At 49.5% G+C, this 18,832-nt stretch overlaps 1 protein-coding gene across 1 annotated transcript; it reads right to left on the bottom strand.

The window, feature by feature from the left end:
• Nucleotides 1–2,405: 2,405 nt before the first annotated feature.
• Nucleotides 2,406–3,499, bottom strand: LOC127314658 (germin-like protein 8-11). Its single transcript, XM_051345169.2, has 2 exons — nucleotides 3,319–3,499; nucleotides 2,406–3,217 (listed from the first exon to the last, which is right to left on the bottom strand). Exons 1-2 carry the CDS (start codon nucleotides 3,437–3,439, stop codon nucleotides 2,661–2,663), a joined length of 678 nt encoding a protein of 225 aa, XP_051201129.1. The 5' UTR covers nucleotides 3,440–3,499; the 3' UTR covers nucleotides 2,406–2,660.
• Between the last annotated feature and the right edge of the window lie 15,333 nt (nucleotides 3,500–18,832).

Genomic DNA, 18,832 nt, shown 5'->3' with positions numbered 1-18,832 from the left:
CTCAAAAGTGATATTCTATTTCCTTACCATTTTGGGTGAGTGTTTCTGTCTTGAGCACATTCTCTTTTGTTTACTCCATGCATGGTATGTGGCCGGCTAATCGATGAGTTATGCATGACGTACTGTGCATGTATCGTGTCCGCAGGTTCCACTGGATTCTGCTAGTAATTAAAGTTGACACCTCCACATGTCTCGTCCACGACTCTCTGACTCTGGATTCAAATCTTTGGGGCGGCATGAGAAGAATGCTGCAGAAGTAATTATTTTCATTCATTTGCGCTCTATATCGATCGGCCTATTTCGTTCATTTCCTAAGCTTCAAGTAACTAATAACTCTCTTGTTCATTTAATTTTCTTTGCCTCGTAGGGTTTGGAGATGGTTCTCAGATCAAAAGGTCGGTGATTTCAAAAAAGAGCTAGAATTCAAAAGGTCAAAGGCTAAGAATAGTGGCGATATTCAGCCACCGGGGACCAGTCTATGTGGATACTATGTCTGTGAGATGATCCGGAGATACACCTCTGAGCGGGTTCCGAGTGATACCAATGCTCAGAGGAATAACATCCGGATGATGCTTAGTCCAGAAGCTCGCTTCCGACCACTTCAAGAGGAACTAGCTGGATGGTTCAGGAGGGAAGTCCTGCATCCTAAAGGAGAACACCATTACGAGGACGTAGAACTTTATATGCATTAAATTATGTATGGAAACTTGTTCAAAATTGTATATGGTCATCCGATGATATTGAATATATATTGTATATTTCTCTTGAATTCTTTTTGGTTCTAATTTCAAATTTGTTTGAAATTGTACATTCATATGCATGTATGTAGTACCGTAGAATATGTGAAACTCCTTCAAAATTAAAATAAAGCACAAAAGAAATAAAACAATACAAATTAAACAGAAAACAGGTTTAGGGGGGCAGGTTTAGGGGGGGGGGGGGGGGCTAAAACCCTAAACCTGCGGCGGCCTTTAGTCGCGGTTGGCCAGGAGAACCGCGACTAAAGGTCCTCCGCCCCGACGGACTGCTGGCGGCCACGTGGACGTGCCTTTAGTCGCGGGAACCGCGACTAAAGGGGGGGGGGCCTTTAGTCGCGCTTAATTGGGCGCGGTTGCGCAACCGCGACTAATGACAGTTGCGAACCGCGACGAAATGCCCTTTTTCCACCAGTGCCCTGTGACAGCACCAAACCGTTAGCATTCCTCAAAAAAGAAACAATTGGATCGCAGTCACGCTGCTACAGCTTTGTGAAACAACTGATTAGCAAAGATGAGAAAAGATTGCGAAGGAGATGAAGCCTTTATATTATGACTCAATACTCAGTCCTAACATATTGTAGAATCCTTGACTCTGTATTTTCAACCGTACAATCTATTCACTTCTGCTCTTTGTAAACAAACCAGATCTTTTACAGGCATACAACCACATGTCCAAATGATCACAGGCACTCGTAGCTTACGCATGAAGAACCTCAACCATGCCACTTTTAATCTTAATGCAGTACAGTACATTTTTGAAGAACCGCTATTTAGTTCATAATGATCTACCAATCGAACAGGAAGGTTCAGAATGACGGTTGCTCCAGCCATGGCATGCCACTGGAGGGGAAGGCCATGGTATGTTTTGCTGGATGCAGCGCACGACCTGGTAGCCGGGGTGTGAACATTGCATGGGCACAAAGGAATTTCTTGGAACACCTGGAACCAGAGCGCGTGCCTCCTCATTCGGACTACAGTACCAATATCTACCTACTTTTAAAGGGTGGAAAGCAATTTACTTGCATAAATTGACCCTAGTAGGTCTTATGATAAGGAAGAAATATGCCCAAGAATTTGGAAACTGGCTGCACACATAATTTTAAGTTTTTTGATCTTTTTAAATATTTTTTGTGCATGATACTTCTCCTTATAGTATAAAAATTGCAGTGGGAAGCACTACCACTGTTTGGCCTCACAAAATATCACAATGTAGAATTGTCAACGGCCTCCTGAACTCATTCTGGCATATCCCACAACAAACCTAGATCATTATACACATAGATTACTAACAGCCATTCAAGATAAATCATCACATTTAGGCCGCCCTCTAATCCTTAAAATGTCATGGAAATCGCCATCATCAGGATGAAAATGGTAACAATAGTGCACATGCTGCAAAGCGAGAAGAATCGCCGTCTTCATCCTTGAATAGTTAGCTTACGGTTTTGGTAGTACAAGATTAGTGATATTTATTCATGGTCGCTTATATTGCAACCCTAGAAGTTGTTACAACAAGGAATGAGAGTAGGAAGCGGTCAGAACAACTACTGAGATACGACATGTAAATAAAAATATTATGACACGTTGAAGGTAGAAAAACATACACATATACTGAATAACTAATGAAGATATTTTGTTCTGGAGAAGGACAACAAAATCACTAGTTTTGGTTTATCATCGGGAAACAAGACACATGAGTAGCATATGATGTGAGTCTAACAAAACCAAAACTAACAAGAAAAGGTAGAAATACATTCATACCTCACAGACACATACACTAGCATGGGATATATACCATTTATTTCATACTTAAGATGCAAATATAGCTAGAAACTAACTCAATCCGTTTGCACACTGCAACTGTAGATCTTCCATTAAGTTAACCAACAACTAAGGTCTGACTTAGTAGTGGTTGTTCTCCCAGAACTGAGCCTGGAGCCAATCTATTGTATTCTTCTCCACCTGAAACGCCTTGGCAAGAACATCATCTGAGATCGGTGGCTTCGATCCAAACACTGCATTGGCAATCGTGATAGCCCCTGGGTTCTGGCTACTAAGTGCAGCAATTGCAACTGCTGGCTTGTGGGGGTTGGGGTTGAATTGGAAGTGGATGAGCCCCACAGGGAACACAAACACATCGCCTTTGTTAAGCATCTTGGAGAGGAACTTGTTTTCCGGATTGGACGTGACAAAGCCAACATACAATGTCCCCTCGAGCACCGTCAGGATCTCGGTAGCACGAGGGTGCGTGTGTGGTGGGTTCTGACCTAAGGGTGCATAGTCAATGCGCGCTAGTGAGATGCCTAGAGTGTTGAGGCCAGCGATCTGCATGACATTGATCAAGGTGACATTGGATCCAACCTTGTTGGTCATCCTAGGCTTGTCAAGATTGGCTGCCTTGAAGAAGTCATCTGCATTGACGTCCATCGGGTTCTTGCAAACAAACCCATTGACAAGCACTGCATGCATTGAACATGTAATATGTAAGTGCGAATTTTCTAGTGTTATTTCAACATGCATATTATCTCCAGAGAGCCGAAGTCATGAAGTAAACAATTACCTGGAGATTTCTTATCCACAACACAGAAGTCTTGGAGTGGGCTAGGATCGGAGGCTATGGCCTGCCATGAGACAAATGCAATAAAAATGGCAAGCACAAGTAAGGAAGAAGAGGAGGCCATTTGGTTCCGTTTCACTTGTGTTGCTGCTTGATTGTGGGTGGTTGATGCTTTGAAGGTGCAGGGTATGGATGCTTATATAGGTGCAGAAAGCAGTGTGTCCATATGAGCAGCTGAAGGAAGGAGTCCCTTAGAAGCGACCAACAGATGGAAATGGTCTCTGGCTGCTAGAACGTACTGATTAAATTATTTTGCATGAACTTTACAGGCTTCATTTGAATTTGTCTAAAGCACGCTTTTATTCTTTAAAGAAGTAAGGTAGCGGATACGGTTCTTATCAGATAGCTAAGGATACTAAGTAATCTGACGACCGAGCAGTAATTTTTATTATTTCATATTTTGAATCCCTACCAAGTCACCTCAATGCATGGACGGTGGTTCCATGAAAAGTCGCCACCCATCACCACCGTGGAAAAGAAGATTCATGCATGATTGAAAAAAAAGATGAATGCACATGCATTAGTATTGCAGTGGCACCAAGAGCTAGCTACTAGTGCTAGAATATTAGAATTCCACATCTGGGCTTACTGTCTCCCAGTTTGCACCTAACCTTGTCTACATCAATTGTGAATAGAAGACTACAACACCCTACGTCACTGTGAATAGAAGACTGAAATGGTCTCTTGCTGGGTGGCTTGTTTGCTGGAATTTTCTTTTTCCGCCTTTCAATGTACAATATTATTTTTCTAATATATCGTAACACTACTAATAAATCTAACATCTGAGGAATGAATCAATGACGATGGTTACTGGCACCTTCCTATTGAAGAAATGGCAGTCATGTTGACCAAGAAAACATGTAAAGGAGACCACAAGGTAAATGAACTAGAAGAGCACACGATAGCTCACACAAGCCAGTAGCAACATACCTCATCAACTTATGCAAAACAACTTCCTATGGGTAGACTTTCATCCGAAGTAATGATCACTTGAGACGTATGCAATAAACGCAAATGCTTCATGTAATATGAGTCCGGACATTTTGTCTTTCCGCAGGACATGAATGTTCACAGGTTTTAAATAATATTTGCAGGTTTGTGCCACTGCATCCGTAGATATATTTATAACTTGTAGTAGGTAGAATTTTGGGGCTCGTATCGAAATGAGTGCATGAGGGGAAATGTCATCTGGCGTTCTAATTTGTAGTATAGAGAAGACAAGGTCAATGAACAAGAAAAGCAAGGAGTGATTGCTTACATAAACCATCCTCAACATCCTCACCAAATCAAGCAAAACGACTTTTGTGGATATATAGCATGCTACAGTATATGAACCTGCAAACGTTCATCCGAAGTTATGATCATTTGAGACCTAAAGCTGTTGCTTCCAAATTAGTAAAATAAAGGTATTTCGTTCATCATATCAGGCTGCCAAGCTAGCACTTTGCATCCGTTAATTTAGACTATCTATGCGTCAGATGGAATGGTTCCATGAAAACACGGATAGAATGGTTCCATGAAAACGCGGTGCACAAACGCAGCTCACGTGTTCACACCTATGAACCAGAAACAGTCTATTATGAGTTGAAATTGTAATCAAGACCTGTTAAGTTACTCTGCCTAGCCGTAGCGCCTCCTTGACCAGTTCACAACATATCCATACCTGCCCCCGCCTACTGCAGCAGCCTTAAGGTGTATATATAGATATGCCACCTACCCTCCTACCCCGGTCCTCGGACAGCAGCAACGTGAGCTGGGAGCAGTGTGAGCGAAGCGGTATGTCCGTACGGTTAGGGTTAGGCGACGCTGCGGGCGATTCGGGCTCGTCGCCGGTGGCGGCGCGGCCGATGGTGGGACGCGGCGGTCTGGCCGGCAGGGGTGCGGCGGAGGCGCGCTTCTCATAGCTTGGGGGTAGCAGAGGCAAGTTCTGGGCGCTGGAGGAGCTCGGTGACGGCGAGCTGGGAGCTCCGCAGTCTGGGTCTGAGGAGGAGGATGCGGAGCACGTCCAAGGGGAGGAGCCGTCGCGTCCGGTGGCGCCCACGCTCGGTGGCTTCATCTGTCGGGCGGAGGAGCTGGGAGGCTCTCTCCGGCACCGGCGTCGAGCTGCCTTTGCTCCGGGCGGCAAAGGTTCCAGATTCGGGGGGAGGGGTCCTCCCCGATTCCGGAGGCTGGGTGATGCTGCCGGCATGGCCGCGGGTGGCATGTCGGGGCGGGCGGCCCGCGCGGGCAGCGCACCGCTGGAGATGGCTGTTTCAGTGGAGGAGACGTCGAGGGCGGCGGTGGGGCTGGTCTTGGCGGCGGCGGCGGGTGCAGTGACGACGGTCGACTGCCCTGCTGTGGTGGGCCGCGGGCCTGCTGGGGCCGGGGTTTCGGCCCAGGGAGTTGCCAGCCTCTCCATCTCGAGCTGCCCGGTTGGGGTTCAAGTTGGTGGGCTGGGCTGGAGGGATGCGGATGCTGGGCCGTCGTCCACTCTATCTGGGCCAAGGGAGGCGCTGGAGGGCCCAATGCGCAGGATGGTCTTTAGATGGCTTTGGATGCCGGCCGGGTGTCTGGATCCAAAGTTAGGGTTTCCAATTCGTTCCTAGGAGGTGAGGCAGAGGCTCAATGACCCCTACGCGCCGCCACACAGGCTTCTCTGCCGGATCGCCGGCTCACCTCGTCAGGAGCTCTCCTACGTGGAGGTGATCATGGCGGGCGGGTTCGACGACGGGCGCAAGAGGCGCTACGATGCGGAGGGCGGGGCGCGGCGCTTTGGTGGCGATTCGGGCGGGCGGCGGTTCGGCAGTGACGATGGGGAGCAGAGGGGGAGGTTCGAGGGAGGCAACAGCGGCGGTGGCGGCGGCTACCGCTACAGGGAGGAGGAGCAGAGCTACAGGGAGCAACGTGGCCATGAAGATTGGAGCTCGCCACCGCCTTGGTGGAGGGAGCAGCAGAGGCGGGAAGGGGAGCTGCGCGACCATAGGAGGGGGCCGGCGGAGGGCGGCACTGGTTGGGGAAACGGCGGCCGCCCGGGCTCTGCGGGTCAGGGAGACCGCGCAGGGGCGGGACAGCGTGCTCCGTCCAAGGACAAGGCCAAGAATAAGGGCCCGGCGGTCGCGGGTGGGGCTGTGCCGGCGTCCCAGAAGAGCAAGAATAAGGCGGTGGTGCAGCGCTCTGGGGTGTCTGCGGGAGGAGAGTGCTTCAAGTGTGGCAGGGAAGGCCATTTCCAATCGGATTGCACGTATGAGCCGCTGTGTGTGATCTGCAGCGGGGAAGGCCATACCTCTGCGAGTTGCCCGACTCGGGGCAAGGGCCTCCGGTTGATGTCGATGGGGCATGCCATCACCGGTGGGGGTTTCTTCAACATTGATATCGAGCCTCTACGGGCGTGCCAGGGGGCCTCCGAGGTGTTTACGGCGGTGATCAAGTTCGACAAGGACCCGCTGACGGAGGAGAGGCTGTCGGATGAGCTGAAAGTTCTGATGGATGACCAGACGATGCGCCTTTGCACAGGCAGCGGTAAGCTTCACCTTCCGCTCAGCAAGCGCGACACGGAGATTCGGGAGGGCTTCATCTCTCCGAGGCCGTCGCTCGTGCTTCCCTTTGGTTGGGTCAAGCTGACCGGGGTCCCGGAGGATCTGATGGTACGCGACAGGCTCATGGCGGCCTTCACCATGATTGGCAGGCCCATCGATGTGGATGAATTGTCTGTCATGAAGAGGGACACGGAACCGGTGCGGATGCGCTTCCAATGCCGCTACCCGGACCGCATCAAGGGCTCGGTGCAGATCTTTATCAACGGTGAGGGCTTCACTGTCGGTGTGCAGGCCGAGCGGCCGCCGAGGGGGGCGTCGGGTGGAGGTGCGGGGGCTCCGCCACCACCACCGCCGTGGGACGACCACGATGATGGGTACTCCGACGACTTGTCTTCGGATGAAGAGTGGAACAAACATCGCAAGAAGAAGGGTGACAAGGAACATGAGGGTAGCAAGGAGGCTACGACCGCTGCGGGACCGGCCGGGTCCAAGTCGCCAGGGGCCAACCTTGGCTCATGGAGTGCCCCGGTGCTTGGTCGTGTGCACCTGCAGGGTGGCCACGGGAAAGGGCTCCCGTTTGATCAGTATGGCTCCAACCTTGGGAGGGGAGGGGACTGTCACGTGCCCTTGGCGGAGCTGGCTGGGGGGAAGAGCAAGGACAAGATTGTGGTCCAGGTGTTGCAGCCACTGGCGGAGAAGGGGTTGGAGACGGGGGAGGGCTCCCTTCTCTCCAATGAGACCGAATCCCAAGTCTCCGACCCGGTGGCGTCTTGGGTGGACGACAGCCAGGTGGCGGATGGGCCGCCGACGAAGATTGCTAGGGTCAGGGGACCTCTCGAGCGCGTGGAGGTGGAGGACGTGATTTCTTCGGAGGACGAGGAGGAGGTGGGGCTGGGCAGGGAGAAGCAGGACCTGCAGCTAGAGGCCACGGCGGTGGCTCCACTTGCTCAGGGGAGGCGCTCCTTGGCGATCACCTACTCCAGCAGGAAGAAGAACGGGTCGACACCGTCTCTCCCGATGCGCAAGAGTTCGAGGAATGGGGCGATGGCGGGCACGCCGATCATGGAGCTGGCGCAACGTCGGGCGGAGGAGAGGAACCTGGAGGCCGACTCCACCACCAAGAAGAAGGACAAAGGTAATGATTTTCAGATCCTAGATGTTCTTTCTGATGCTCACCTTTCGTCTGTAGTTTGGGATAGCTGCTTGATTTTCAACCCGGCGGTGGGTCCGCCGGAGGCGGAACTTTCGCTCGTGCGCGCCAAGGAGCTAGCCCAGGGGGCGCTAGCGGAAGCCGCACGACGGGCGGAGCGCCAGATTGCCGAGGCACAGGCAACGGCTGAGGCCCAGAAGGCGGTGAAGCAGGAAGGAGTGGCGGACACCGCGGTGGCGGAGGGGTCTATCGACGCCGCTGCAGCCAGGGAGGCTTGCAGGCTGGCTGGCTCCCCGGTGGCAGGGGACTCGCCATTGGGGTATGCGGAGGGCTCGGCCCAGGGGGGTGTGGAGGCCGGGACGGCTAGGCCACGCCGCAAGTGCGTCAAGAGATCTCAGTTGACGGTCCGGAAGGGGCAACACAAGCGCAAGGGCGCTAAATGAGATCCCTAATCTATAATATCCGAGGTTTTGGACGACAAGGGCATCGTACCCAACTCCGGGAATACTTGCGGGGTGATAAGATGGACATAGTGGGTTTACAGGAGACGATTAAGCAGGAGTTTTCGGGTCCGGAACTCCGGAGCCTCGAGTGCGGGGGTCAATTTGCTTGGAGTTGGGTCCCCGCCACGGGGCACTCCGGAGGGATGCTGCTAGGCTTTAGGGATGAGACCTTTGAGGTCGGAGTTTGGAGGAAGGGATCCTTCTTTCTCAGTGCTGACATCTTCCACCGCAAGTTGGGGAAGAAGTGGTGCTTCATCCTCGTATATGGCCCGGCGGATCATGCGAGAACTGGGGAGTTCTTGGACGAACTTGGGGCGGAGGTGCGCGCCTGCAATCTCCCAGTGGTGGTGGGCGGCGATTTCAACCTCATTCGTAGGGCGTCGGATAAGAGCAATGGCATTGTGAATTGGCCAAGGGTGCGCCGGTTCAATGATGTGGTGGCGGCCCTATCCCTTCGGGAGCTGCATAGAGCGGGCGCTCGCTTTACCTGGACGAACAATCAATCGAGCCCGATTCGCTCGGTGCTAGATAGGGTCTTTGTCTCTCCTGCTTGGGAGCAGATGTTTCCCTTGTGCTCGCTGCAGGCGATCACAAGGATTGGGTCTGATCATACCCCACTGATTTTGGATGATGGGGACAAAGGGATTAAGAGACCGTCCCATTTTTTCTTCCAGATATGGTGGTTTGGGGTGGATGGGTTCGTAGAGCTTCTCAAGGGCAAGATCCTTGAGTGTATACATGGGCAGGGGCCACATCGATGCAGCATTGACCTGTGGCAATGCATCTCTAGGAGCTTACGCCAGTTCCTCAAGGGATGGGGGGCGAACTTAGGGAAAGAGAAAAGGGCCGCCAGGGAGGACCTTATGCGTAGGGTTCAGCATCTGGACCACTTAGCTGATTCTCAGGGCCTTGATGAGGAGGGGTGGGCTCTCCGATATCACCTGGAGGACCAGATCGTCCACCTTGACGGTGTGGAGGAGGAGTATTGGCGCCAGCGGAGTAGAGTCAGATGGACCCTTAAGGGAGACTCTTGCACAGCCTTCTTCCACGCGATCGCCAATGGTAGACGGCGTAAATGTTCCATTCCGAGGCTTATTACAGAAGCTGGGGAGGTTTCTGAGCAGGCGGATCTGGTGGACCATGTGTACCAGTTCTACCAGAACTTAATGGGCGCAGAGGGAGAGACGAGGGCGTTCTCTTTAGCGGACGATCTGTGGCCGAAAGATAAGAGGATTTTGGACACAGAGAATGTCGAGCTGGAGGTGACCTTTACTCCAGAGGAGTCGGATGCGGTGCTTGCCGACATGAAGCCTGATTCAGCTCCGGGGCCTGACAGATTGCCGGTCTTGTTCTTCAAGAAATTCTGGGGAATCTTGAGGGAACCAATCCTCGCAATCCTGAACGATTTCGCCCTAGGGAGGGTGGATGTAGCGAGGCTCAATTTTGGGATCATTTCCTTGATTCCTAAGGTGAAGGGCGCGGACAACATCCGACAGTTCAGACCGATTGTCTTGATTAATGTAATCTTCAAATTTTTGGCGAAAGCGTACGCTATGAGGCTTGCTCCGATTGCCCACAGGACCATAGACAGGAGCCAGTCGGCTTACATTAAGGGTCGGTGTTTGCACGAGGGGGTTCTCGCGCTTCACGAGATTGCTCACGAGCTGAGGGTTAAGAAACTTGGCGGTCTTTTGCTTAAGCTGGACTTTGAGAAGGCATACGACCGGGTCAGCTGGGATTTCCTGCGGGAGGTTTTGCTCAAGAAGGGGTTCTCGGCAATGGTGGTTCACCGCCTCTTGCAGCTGGTCTCCGGAGGACAAACGGCGGTCAATGTCAATGGGGAGATTGGGGTTTTTTCCGGAACGCACGAGGAGTGCGACAGGGTGACCCCCTATCCCCGATCTTGTTCGATTTCATGGTAGACTCGCTGGCTGACATAGGCATCCCAAATGGGCCTGCCGAAGATAGTACCCGGGGTTTACTGAAGGCCCACTACCCGAAGAATAAGAAGATTCGGAAGCCCAAGATATTATTAAGGAAAGCTAGAGTTGTAATAGAAAGTCGTATTTGTAATTTTACGGGATGAGTTAGAAACCTTCCCGGACTTTGTAACTTGTGCAGCATGAATCCCTCGGCTCCGCCTCCTATATAAGGGGGAGTCGAGGGACGCGGAAATCATTGAATCATTGTTTACAAACCCTAGTTTTCATAATCGTCGAGTACTTTTCGGCTGAAACCTTCGAGATCTACTTTCCCTCTACTTCCAACTAAACCCTAGCCTACAATCCGTAGGCATTGACAAGTTGATACCTTGTCAATTGGCGCCGTCTGTGGGAACTAGAGGCGTAAGGATCTGATCTCGATGGCACGTTCAAGATCTTCGACATCATCAACTGCAAGCAACGTAATGGATCAAGGTAAACAGATCGCTGCTGGTCCTGTCGATTTTGTTCCTCACCCACCCTCCCGTTTGGATGCATATGCGTATCTGGCGGAGCCTATGGAGATGACGTTCGGAAGGTTTCGCTTTCGCGTCGAGAAGGAAGGATCGTATCGTGTCGAAATTCCGATTTCGTCGGGATCGTCGGCGGTCGATTCCGATTTTTCAAGCTATACATCGTCAACCGAATCAGGAGAAGAAGAAACTTCGTCGTCACGCTACATCAGCATCAGGGCAAGAGAGAAACTCGCCAAGATCTTCAGCGACATGTCGTTTGAGTCATCTGCGGACTCATATATAAGCGATGGCTCAAGCAGTGTCCACAGTTACGATTTCATCGACAAATCTACTACAGTGGGCAAGGTCTTCACCAATCTCAACGATGGTGTCACCAAACCCAACATAGATCTGAACACAAAATATCATCAGATTTATGTCATTGGAGAGTCAAGCAATGACCAAGAGGAAACATCTGAGGCTTTCGACGATCTGGGAAATCCATACGTCGATCCCTCCGATCTGCGACGAGGCCTGGGCAATAAATACGTCGGGCCACAACCGCGACACAGAGTTCGACTCTCGCAAGCAGCGTGGGATAGAGCCGCGAGAGTTATGGATGGATCAGAACCAATGGCCACCACAGCCACGCCAGAGGAATTACAAGCATATCAATATAGGCTCGCACGAGCTGCAAGAGAATTGGAAAAACAGGCAGCTGAGCTAAACAGAAGAAAGGAGGCAGCTTCTGCATCCAGCAGGAGAAGGGCAGAGTTGAGTCGACAATCTAGAACTTCGGGTGATAGCCACAGGGAAGCTCGGAACAGAGCAAGATCAAGGTTACAACACATACCCGAAGCAGAAAGAGAGCACCTGGTCCAAAACCTCGACATGTCCTTTATGTCGATAGATACAAGAGGAAACATCATCCCTAAAACACCAGAGGCTGGGTATATGGTGACACATGCTTTTATCCTCGCATCTAAACCACCTCCAGGGGATCCAAGGGAAACACTTTACAACATGGCGATAGCAGGAGTTGGAGCCATGGGGACGGCGTTTGTATCAACACCTCCCGAAGGAACAGCAAGGCAAAATAGTCCACGACCTGCGGCAGCAGCAGCAGCAGCTCCTGAAGGACCAAGTGGAGCAAGAGATACGGCAGCACAAGCAAGGGTCGACAGAGCGCGACAAAGCAGAAGAGAACATCGGCAGTCCCCAGAGTTAAACGACGAGGATATGTGCGGTTTGCCGTGCTTCACGAGGAGAGTGCGAAAAACTCGAGTACCTTCAGGATTCAAGTTGCCTGATAATTTCAAAAAATTCGACGGCCTTCAAGATCTAGAAGATTGGCTAGTTGATTATCTCGAGACGGTGAAACTCACAGGAGGAACCAGAGCAACAGCTATGCAAAGCATCCAGGTGCATTTGAGTGGAGCCGCACGGTCTTGGATAAAGAAACTCCCTCCAGGATCTATCGACAGTTGGGAAAGCTTCGAGGACGTGTTCGTCAAGAACTTCAGGTCCACGTGCAAAAAACCTGCGTCGTTAGAGGAGTTGAGAGCATGTCGACAAAAGCCAGACGAGCCAATGAGAAAATATATCCAAAGGTGGAACATCATCAAAAAATCGGCAGAAAATATATCTGACGAGAGAGCGATAGATGCGTTTGTCGCAGGAATCAGGCGTGGAGATTTTGTCGAGGACTTGGGAAGGACCAACCCAAAGACAGTATCCGCGTTAATGGAAATAGCAAACAGATGGGCAGATGGAGAAGATGCTGTCCACAACAAACGGCACAGGTCGCCAGAGGAGGACCGTGGTCGAAATTATCAACCGAGGCGACGATTTCCTCGGCAGTACCCGAACTATGATGCTCCAGGACAAATTTCGGCAGGTTTTCGGGCAAACACAGGAGGAAACATCAGAGATGATTATCAGAGAAGCAATGAGCAGCGAGGCGATAATAGAGACGATTCTCGAAACAACAGGAAAAATAGCGGGCCTAGGTTCCCGAGGCCTTTCGTGTCTCCTGAAGAGATGATGAATGAGCCGTGTCAGATGCACTTTTTCCTCGACAGCAACGGAAAAAGACAGTCAGGACATCTGCAGAAAGATTGTCGCAATTTCCAGGCAATGTTAAGGTGGGCAGAGCACGCTAACGCTCGGGCAGCACAGAGAAATCCTCGAGAACCCAGGAGCGAGATTCACTTGCCACCTCCTCCCGCGATTACAGAAGACAATCGACATCAGCTCAGAATAGCGGCAGCACCTCCACCACCACCTTACGTTGATCCTAACTCCAACGGAGTGGTGTCGATGATTCAGAAGGGAAGGCCATCCAATAGAGCTCAGAAAGTAATCTCACGACAGGTGTTCATGGCAGAAAAAATGCCTCCACCAACAGTCGAGTATCTTAATTGGTCAGGGCAAGATATTGGCTTCACCATAGCAGATCATCCGCAGCAAGTTCCTCGACCAGGGCAGTCAGCACTTATCTTACCAGCAGTTATTGCGGGATTTGATGTCTGTCGAGTGTTCATAGATGGCGGCAGCAGCTTAAACCTTATGTACGCAGATACATTGAGGAAGATGAACATATCCCTAGCAAACTTGAAGCCAACAGACACGAGGTTCCATGGTATCACACCGGAGAAACCAAGTTATCCATTGGGGAAGATCAATCTCGACGTTCAGTTTGGAACCCGAGAGAATTATAGAATCGAGAAGCTGGAATTTGAAGTTGTGGATTTTCCATCGCAGTACCACGCTCTGTTGGGATGACCAGCATATGCTAGATTTATGGCGGTACCACACTATACATACCTGTTGTGGAGGATGCCTGGACCGAAGGGACCAATTACAGTCAAAGGAAGCTTCGCCTTAGCCGATAAGTGCGATAAGGATTTTCATCGGATATCAGAAACTTTCGGGATGCAAGATGAGTATTTGGCGTCAAGGAGTATGACTGACTACGACGTGCTGCCAGACGTTGGAAGGCCAAATAAAGAATCAACTTTCAATACCGAGAAAAATTCTAAGGAGGTACAGATTCACCCGACAGACCCGAAAAAGACGACGTCCATCGCAAACGACATGGACCTCGCATAGGAAAACGTGCTCGTCGAGTTCCTCCGTGAGAACTGGAAAATCTTCGCATGGTGTCCAGCTGACATACCAGGAGTACCCAGGGAACTTGCCGAGCACCACCTCAACTTGGATCCCCTAGCGAAACCAATCAAACAACCCTTGCGGCGTTTTTCGGAACCAAACCGCAAGGCCATGCTGTCAGAAATCGATCGACTACGAGAAGTTGGTTTTATCAAGGAGTTGCACACAGAAGCCACATGGGTAGCAAATCCTGTGTTGGTGCCGAAGAAAAACACTAAGGTCCTTCGCATGTGCGTCGACTTTACGTGTCTTAATAAACATTGTCCAAAGGATCACTTTCCCCTCCCGAGGATCAATCAAATTATCGACTCCACGGCTGGATGTGAAGTCTTTCCTTCCTGGACGCATATTCTGGTTACAACCAGATCAGATTGAAAGAAGAAGATGAAGTAAAGACAGCGTTCATCACACCTTATGGCGTGTTTTGCTACAGAACAATGCCCTTTGTTCTGAAAAACGCGGGAGCAACATATCAGAGGATGATGCAGAAGTGTTTGGCGACACAGATTGGGAAAAACGTGCAAGTATACATCGACGATGTCGTCATAACGTCAAAAAAGGGGGCAACGCTGATTGAGGATCTCAAGGAAACCTTTGACAACCTCGACAAATTCTGCCTCAAGCTGAACCCGACGAAGTGTTCTTTTGGCGTTCCAGCAGGAGAACTTCTGGGGTTTCTAGTTTCAGCAAGAGGGATTGAAGCAAATCCCGACAAAATACAAGCTATCGTAACAATGAGGAAGCCAACAAAGTTGAAAGAAATACAGCAGCTAATCAAGCAGTCGCAGCTTTGAGAAGATTCGTCGCCAGGCTGGGAGAAAAAGCGTTACCATTTTACGCTCTGATAAAGCAAGGAGAGAAATTCCAGTGGAACGAAGAGGCCGATAGAGCTTTCGAGGATTTGAAGCGCACAATCTCGACACCACCAATCTTGGTGGCGCCGAAGGAAAAGGAACCTCTCCTGCTGTATATTGCAGCCACGCCCCAAGTGGTAAGCACGGTGCTAGTTGTTGAAAGAGAAGAAGAAGGAAAACTCCATGGAGTGCAAAGGCCAGTGTATTTCATCAGTGAAGTTTTATCGCCTTCCAAACAGCGGTACCCGCATGATGCAGAAACTAGCATATGGAGTAATTACAACGGCAAGGAAGTTGCGCCACTATTTTTCGGCACACCCGATAATAGTAGTCAATGAAGCACCTCTTTCAAATATACTAAACAATCCAGAAGCTACAGGGCGTGTCTCCCTTTGGGGAATAGAACTTTCCCCTCGGGACATCACGTATGAAAAAAGAAAGGCAATCAAGTCGCAAGTTCTGCCAGATTTCATTGCAGAGTGGATGGAGCTACAAAACACGGGACCCCCAGATTTGTCGAGAACTTGGACCATGAACTTCGATGGGTCCAAGAGAGTAGAAGGAGCTGGCGCAGGAGTAGTACTTATATCACCTGAAGGCGACAAGTTGAAATACGTCCTTCGGATGATGTTCCCTAACGCATCCAATAATGAAGCAGAATATGAAGCCCTCATACACGGGATGAAGATGGCGAAAGCTTGTGGTGCAACTCGACTAAAAATCTTTGGCGACTCACAATTGGTGGCTCAGCAAGTTATGAACCAATGTGACGCAGTCAATGATAGCATGATGGCATACAAGGAGGTGTACAATGAGCTTGAGAAGCTGTTTGATGGGTGTGAGGTAAATCACATCAGTAGATTGAGCAATGATGAAGCCGATGTTCTCGCAAACATCGGATCGCAGTGTCTCCCAATCCCGCCGAAAAAGGTGCAGAAAAAAGCAAAGGAAGGAAAAACTTCGGTGCCTCTCAAAGAAACCACGGAGGATGAAGAGGACCAAGAACTTGTAATGATGGTAGAAGTTCCTTGGATGCAAGCGTATATATCATATATCCTCAGGAAAGAAATACCCGACGATCCAGTTGAGGCCAGGCGAATTATTCGACGATCCAAAGCTTTCACAGTGATCAAGGGGGAATTATACAAGCGAAGTATTTCAGGCGTTCTGCAAAGGTGTGTCACACCCGAGGAAGGAAGAATAATTCTGAAGGATGTACACGAAGGAATATGTGGCCACCACGCAAGTAGTCAAGCTATTGCAGCCAAAGTTTTTCGGGCAGGATTCTATTGGTTGACAGCAATCGAGGATGCCAAGGAAATAGTAAGAACTTGCGACGCGTGTCAAAGATTTGCCGCAAAACCCCACTCTCCAGCGGCGGAATTAACACCAATACCATTGTCATGGCCCTTTGCCCAATGGGGACTTGATATGGTGGGCAAGTTGCACAAAGTTTCGCCAGGAGGATATGAGTACTTGCTGGTCGCTGTCGACAAATTCACCAAGTGGGTAGAAGCGAAGCCAATAAATTCACCAGATGCAGCGTCGGCAATAAAGTTTGTGAAAGGCCTCGTTTTTCGGTTTGGGGTGCCTCATAGCATTGTTACAGATAATGGTTCAAACTTCACATCCAAGGAATTCAAGGAATACTGCACAGAAGTAGGCATTAAATTGCACTTTGCGTCAGTTGGGCACCCGCAAACTAACGGACAAGTCGAGAAAGCCAATGGCATCATCTGCAACGGCCTCAAAAAGCGCCTGCTAGGACCTCTTGAAAAAGCTCGACATACTTGGCCAGAGGAATTGCCAAGTGTTTTGTGGAGCATCCGAACAACACCAAATACGGCGACACAAGAAACTCCGTTTTTTCTCGTCCATGGAGCCGAAGCAGTACTACCAATTGAAATAGAGCATGATTCTCCAAGAGTAATAGAGTATGACGAAGAAACATCACAAAAAGCTCGAGAGGATGATATGGACGCACTCGACGAAGCTCGCGATGAAGTACTTTCACGAGTCACCAAATACCAGCAAGACCTCAAAAACTACCACAGTCGAAGGTTAAGACCAAGATCTTTTCAAGTTGGGGATTTGGTCTTGCGGTTAAATCAAAAAAGTACAGAGAAGCTCGAATCACCATCGTTGGGGCCTTACGTTGTCACGGAAGTCATCGACGGAGGCGCATACAGGATCAAGGACAAGAAGACAGGGGCTCCCGAGAAAAACCCCTGGAACGTAGCGCAGCTCAGGCGGTTCTACGCCTAGAGTTGAAATATAGTCCTTCTCTGTAAAAATACAATATACTGAAACGCCGGCGAGTTTTCAGACGCACTCTTTTCCTTTTCGAGGCACCGAGTGGGGCCGGAAAGGTTTTTAATGAGGCGGGCTCGCGGTGCTGCAATATAATAAAGATAGTGGAGATATACTTCTTATTCTTCGACACGCTCGGGGGCTCAACGCCTTCAAGTCTCAAAATACGTACAATATAGACAAACTAGACTTACCGAAATATTTCGCCTTGGTACACTAATACCTCGCCAAATATAAAAATCGGAAGCTAACAATTATAAATATAGTGTACACGTCAAAAATCTTATTGCTTTGGTCTAAGAACCTCGCAACAAAAATATAGAACTTCGACACTAAGATACCTGGGGGCTTGCAACCTATTTGATGAAAAAATAAAGATATCTTCTTACGGCAAGAGGAAAAATCTTCGAGATGGAAAAAACAGTACAAACTCTAGCCAGAAGGCTCGGGGGCTCCAACAATATAGAGCACTTTACAATATACAACAAATTTCTTCGGAAATAAAAAAGAAATCAAAAAAGATACAGACACAATGTTTTGCAATATGGTACAAATCAGTCAAAGCCTAAAATACTATCTATGGACAAGCCTCTGGTTGTTTTATGTTCAGCATAGGACCCCTTGACGAAGAATTCTGAGTCCATCCGAAGAAGCTCATCTATCATCGACTCAGCCACAGGAGTTACCATCTCATTGATTGTGTCAATATCATTTTTTCGCCGCGATTTCTTGGCCAGGCAATCAGCAACAATCTTCGTCAAGTCTAATTTTGGATGGCAAATATTTATCATAATCATGGCGAACCTTGCTCCAGCAGTCAATTGAGCTCGCACAAAATTATGAATGCGGGGAGCATCTCTGAATATCTCCAGCAATTCAGGAAGAGTTTTGGGAACTTCATTTCGAGGAAACAAAGTCTTGTAAACAAGGGTTAATGTTGTCGTGCAAAAATTGAGAAATTCGCGCACTTGGCAAGCACGATCTTGGAACCTGACAATTTGCTGGGTTCGTTCAGGGGTGGCCCAGAATAAACAGCCATGGTTAAGGGAAAGATTGACAAGAAGATTTGTTCTCTCGTTTACTCTTCGATCTTCGGCGGCAGCATCAAGAACCGAGCCTATTAAGCGACAAGGCAAGAAATTTGAAGGGGGGCACAGCAAAATAAAGAGGAGGCATTGTGAGGTTGGAAAAACATACCTAACATATCTGTGCTAGCTTCCAACATTAGCTCGAGCATGCTATTTTCTCGGGTAGTGGCTTCCTTTGCTTCCAATACAGCAGTATCCTTGGCAGCCATAGCCTCTTTGGCTTGTTGGAGAGCAAGTTTTTCTTGTTCGGATGCTTTCCGAGATTGTTCCATCATTGCCAGAGTTTGTTTCTTCATGGATTGAAGTTGTTGTCGAAGTTCTTGCAAATCTTCCGACAAATGTTTGCTCGAAGAACCTTCAAGGGGGTCGTCATCAACTAGCATTTTCTTCGAGAAGGAAGAAGCAGGTGAAGCATCGGCAGAGCAAGGA

The sequence above is a fragment of the Lolium perenne genome, chromosome 7 (genome assembly GCF_019359855.2).
Source record: "Lolium perenne isolate Kyuss_39 chromosome 7, Kyuss_2.0, whole genome shotgun sequence".
Lineage (NCBI taxonomy): Eukaryota > Viridiplantae > Streptophyta > Magnoliopsida > Poales > Poaceae > Lolium > Lolium perenne.
The sequence above is the reverse complement of the archived record's forward strand: the minus strand, read 5'-3'. Positions and strand labels throughout refer to the sequence as shown.

What these genes read in the sequence shown, in the direction of transcription:
- LOC127314658 (XM_051345169.2), bottom strand. Translation starts at nt 3,439, where the DNA reads ATGGCCTCCTCTTCTTCCTTACTTGTGCTTGCCATTTTTATTGCATTT. An exon ending in TGTGGATAAGAAATCTCCAG is followed by an intron (nt 3,218 to 3,318) that starts GTAATTGTTTAC and finishes CAATGCATGCAG; the next exon opens with TGCTTGTCAATGGGTTTGTT.